Source organism: Rhinichthys klamathensis, unplaced genomic scaffold, assembly GCF_029890125.1.
Source record: "Rhinichthys klamathensis goyatoka isolate OS25496 unplaced genomic scaffold, OSU_Roscu_1.1 h1tg000650l_1, whole genome shotgun sequence".
Classification (NCBI taxonomy): Eukaryota; Metazoa; Chordata; class Actinopteri; order Cypriniformes; family Leuciscidae; genus Rhinichthys; species Rhinichthys klamathensis.
In genome coordinates this window covers 115001-120000 of record NW_026607094.1, presented here as the reverse complement: position 1 = coordinate 120000, position 5000 = coordinate 115001, and the positions used below count along the sequence as shown (strand labels likewise).

Below are 5000 nucleotides of genomic sequence, written 5' to 3'. Positions count from 1 at the left end.
ACGCTCACATCTAATCATGAGAGGAACGTGTCAGTGAACATGAAAGCGAAAGCGGTTCCTCGGCAGGGTCTGTAACCACGAACACACACGCTTATCTCACACACACATGCGAGCGCTCAGATGTGTGTTTGTTTGTGTGTCCACAGCACTTTCTGAAACCACTGCAGCCTTTCCTTCAGCCAGTGGACGTGGAGAACATCTTCATTAATATTAATGTGAGTCTCTCCATCATGAGCTGATCTGTGTGTGTGGTTCGTCTCTTCAGCTCAATAATCCCCTGAATAATAATCATAATAATAATAATCCCCTGAGTAATCTCTCACAGGATCTGGCCAAGACCCATCGCTCTCTCCATCACGAGGTGCAGGAGTCTATACTGCACTTAGGAGCCGAAAACCTCTATCAGATCTTCATTGACTACAAGGAGAGGTACCACACTCACTCACACACACACACACACACACACACACACACTAAACCTACCCATCACACACACACACACACACACACACACACACACACACTAAACCTACCCATCTCAGAAAACTTTATGTATTTTTACATTTTTAATAAAATACTGTTTAGTATGTTTTTAAAGCCATTTGAAATAAGACTCAGGAAATGTCCTCGTAATTATACAAATTTCTGTATTTACACACTCACACACACACACACACACACACAGACTGGGAGCGGAACGTGTTCAGCCCTCGAGAGGATTGGATGCATTAATTGCGCTGATTTCTCATTGAGAAAGCTCTGCTCCTGGTTGGCTCGCCTAAAAGTGAAGAGAGACAAGATGCTGAGCCCCGTGTCTCCAGCCCTCCTTTAGTATACACGGTTCTATGAATATGCAAATGAGCCCCGCCTCCACTCACTCACTCAGCTCAGAGATCCACTGGTTGACGATCACACGTTGATCTGATTGGTTACAAGGTCGTTTGTGACGTCAGAAACACCAGCGATTTCAAACCGTGTTTTTGAGACTGTCTTTGGTTCACTGCAGTTTTAAGCAGAAAATACTCAGCAATGCTGTCGACTTATGAACTTACACATGGTGTGTCTTAAAGCGTATTAAAAACACAACATAGACACATAAACAACATTAAACGCTTGATTTTTACCACAGGGGGACTTGATTTTAAAAAATGATTTAACTTTAAATAAAATTAAAAGGGATATTGTAAAAATAAACACTTTTTTCTTTTATAATTTGTGCTCTATTTTCATTTAATTTAACCTTTTGTACTAAAAAAAGTAAAAATAAAATAAAAAATATACAATAAATAGACATTTTTTAAAAAACACATTTAAAAAACATAGAGGAAAAAAACATAAAAATTACTCAAATTAAGTTAAAAAAAAACTATTTAAAATATTTAATTTCTCATTTTCTAAAATAACTAAAACTGAAATAAAAACAAACTAAATCTACATGTCACTGACCTTGAATGTAAATGGAAACTGTGTGTCAGGCTGCTGCTATACGGCCGTTACTGCAGTCAGGTGGAATCCGCCACCAAACACCTGGACAAGATCTCCAGCACCAGAGAAGATGTGAAGATGAAACTGGAGGTCAGAAACACACACACACACCACAGACACACACACACCACAGACACATTTGGGTCTGATATAAATACTAGCGCCTTTCCTAGAACTGAGACCACCAGCATCAGAGGTTTTATTGAGCGTGTGTGTTTGTCAGGAGTGTTCGATGAGAGCCAACAGCGGCAGGTTTTCCCTGCGAGATCTGCTGATGGTTCCCATGCAGAGAGTCCTGAAGTATCATCTGCTGCTGCAGGTAACACACACACACACACACACACACACGTCCTCATGTTGCTTCTCGTTTCACTATATTACTGAGGATGTTTTCAGACATTTGATGACAAATGTTTCCCTCAGGAGCTTATGAAACATACAGTGGACCAACAAGACAAGGAAAACTTACGCACTGCACTGGATGCCATGAGGGTGAGTGTGTGTGTGTGTGTGTTTGTGTAAAACAATGTCTTAATCTTAAAAACTCAGATATATATATATCTTTTAACAGATATATATTTTTTTTACTTTCTATTGAAAAAAGTAACGTGTGTGTGTGCAGGATCTGGCTCAGTGTGTAAACGAGGTGAAGAGAGACAATGAGATCATCCGTCAAATCACAACGTTTCAGCTGTGCATCGAGAACATGGTACAGAAGCGCTTGAGGACGATCCCTTCAGCTCTGAGCTCTGACTGACTCTCTCCCTCTCTCCCTCTCTCCCTCTCTCCCTCTCTCTCCTCTCTCTGTGTTCAGACTCAGTCTCTTGCGTTATACGGCCGTCCCAAAATAGATGGAGAATGCAAGATCTGCAGCCCAGAGAAGAAATCCAAACAGGACAGGTGTGTGTGTGCGTGTGTGTGTGTGTGTGTGTGTGTGCGTGTGTGTGCGTGTGTGTGTGTGTGTGTGTGTGTGTGTGTGTGTGTGTGTGTGTGTGTGTGTGTGTGTGTGTGTGTGTGTGTGTGTGTTCAGGTACGCGTTCCTCTTCGATAAGGCTCTGGATTCCGCGTTCCTCTTCGATAAGGAGCTGAAGGATCTGACTGTGTGTGTGTGTGTGTGTGTGTTCAGGTACGCGTTCCTCTTCGATAAGGCTCTGCTGGTGTGTAAGAAGCGCAGTGGGGAGAGTATGGAGCTGAAGGAACTGATTGAACTGCAGAATTATCAGCTGAGAGACGAAGCGTCGGGAGAGAAAGACAGCAAGAAGGTTTGAGTCTCGTCTCGCAGTGTTTCAGCAGATCTTCACCCTCGGCTGTGTGTAACGCCGCTGTGTTTCTACAGTGGACACACACGTTCCTCCTGATGGACGTATACGGGCAAGGCGGCTACGATCTGTACTTTAAGACGCGTGAGCTGAAGAAGAAGTGGCTGGAGCAGTTTGAGATGGCGCTGTGAGTCGATCAATGGCCCAAGTCATGTGATGTTCTTCTGTACTGTGTCTGATTCCAGTAGTGATTAGTGTGTGTGTGTGTGTGTGTGTGTGTTTGTGTGTGCACGCAGGTCAAACATGTGTCCGGAGAACAGCTCTGCTAACGGTCATGACTTCCAGATGCACTGTTTTGAAGACACCACCTCATGTAAAGCCTGTCAGATGCTCCTCAGGTGCACATCAGTCACACACACACTTCTCCCAGCATGCATCAGTGCACACGAGTCAGCCTGCTCGCTTACACTCAAACTGCCTGGCAAATGCTCAAATCATGTCGTTTCTTAAAGTTGTTGCAGCAGAGCATGTTTTATATTTTTATTTGTCATTTTCAAGTACTTTTATTATTTTTAGGGGTTTTTCTATTTAATTTAATATATTTTAGTTTATTTTAGTTTTATTTTAGTTAACGAAAATAATTAGTAATTTTCAATAATAGTAAGGTTTTATTTTAGCTTAAGTAGTTAATTTGACTTATTTTTTTATATTTCATATTTTTATACAAATATTTGTCATTTTTATTAGATTTAAAAAATATATTTTTTTATTTAATTTTTAATTTTATATTTTATTTCTTTTAGTTTTATTTCAGTTAGCGAAAATGTTTTTTAATACTTATAGTTTCCGATTTTTTATTTAATTTTAGTTTAAGTACTTCATTTTACCTCATTCATTTTTAATATCTATTAGATTTTTTAAATGATTTCTATAAAATGTTTAATTTTATATTTTAGTTTAGTTTAGTTTTTAGTATTTAAGTTAACGAAAATATATTTTAAGTTGCTTGCAGCAGAGCATGTTTTATATTTTTATTTTTCATTTTAGTATTTTTTTATATTTCTATTTAATTTCATATTTTAGTTTGTTTTAGTTTTATTTGAGTTAACGAAAATAGTTAGTAATTTTCAATAATAGTAATAGTAATTTTCAGGTTTTATTTTAGCTTAAGTAGTTAATTTGACTTATTTTTTTATATTTCATATTTTAATAAAAATATTTGTCATTTTTATTAGATTTAAAAAATATATATTTTGATTTACTTTTTAATTTTATATTTTATTTCTTTTAGTTTTATTTCAGTTAGCGAAAATGTTTTTTAATACTTATAGTTTCCGATTTTTTATTTATTTTTAGTTTAAGTACTTCATTTTACCTCATTCATTTGAAAATATATTTTTAATACTTATAGTTTTCCGATTTTGTATTTTATTTTAAGTAGTTAATTTTAATTTTGGCTTTTTTTTTATTTAATTTTTCCCATTTTTTTCCCATCACCTTTAGTAATTCTAGTATTTCAAAACTCAGGTAGTTGCCAAGGCAGCATTTGTAATTTAGTGTAAGTTTTTCACACAGTGTTTATACTTGATTGTTCAGTTAGCTTAGCTATAGTGTGTGTTAGCAGCAACAGCGCTAGTTCACAGCTCAGTTTCAATCAAAGCTCGTTTTAAAGCAAGAGGAAGTTCTGAGTCGTGTTTCATCAGACCTCGTTAAAGGGGTCATATAATGCCATTTTTGTACAAGCTAATATGATTCTTTAGAGTCTAAATTAAAACTTTGTAATATACTTTAATTAAAAATTCTCATTAGTATTGTAAGAAAACACTTATTTTACTTGGTCAAAAACAGCTGTTTTCAGCACGCCGTTTCAGTGCATATGACTTTAAATGATCATGAGCTGCGCTCACCCCGCCTCTCTGTTCTGTGTACACCGTTTGTAACTCAATAACACAATAACCATAACGCGTTGTTCATTATAGACATGGGATTATGAATTATATTGAGAACGTCGTACATAGAAAACATGCCGTAATGTACCCTGAGTGTAAACCTTAGACGCACGCATTCATTGTGAAGCGTGCAGCTAGCGATTTGCAAAGATTAATATAAATATTAAAGGTTAATAAAACGTTACACTCACTTCAGTTATTTTGGAGGTTCAGCAGGAACACGAATAGCTGGTACCGGTCCAGGAGCAGCTTCTTAGCAAAACCAGCTTTATACTGACCCTCCTTTATAAAGCAGTCTGGTGAGAAA

General features: G+C 37.0%; 1 protein-coding gene across 3 annotated transcripts in view; it reads left to right on the top strand.

Moving 5' to 3' along the window:
• Positions 1-5000, top strand: part of LOC130076425 (proto-oncogene vav-like) — a 45541-nt gene that overhangs the window by 19074 nt on the left and 21467 nt on the right. For all 3 annotated transcript variants that reach the window (XM_056241501.1, XM_056241499.1, XM_056241500.1), the window contains exons 8-17: positions 147-215; positions 326-429; positions 1476-1575; positions 1709-1804; positions 1909-1977; positions 2108-2194; positions 2300-2385; positions 2612-2747; positions 2822-2931; positions 3041-3142. In XM_056241501.1, the coding sequence (XP_056097476.1) occupies positions 147-215; positions 326-429; positions 1476-1575; positions 1709-1804; positions 1909-1977; positions 2108-2194; positions 2300-2385; positions 2612-2747; positions 2822-2931; positions 3041-3142 (959 nt within the window). The remainder of the gene's footprint in view (positions 1-146; positions 216-325; positions 430-1475; positions 1576-1708; positions 1805-1908; positions 1978-2107; positions 2195-2299; positions 2386-2611; positions 2748-2821; positions 2932-3040; positions 3143-5000) is intronic.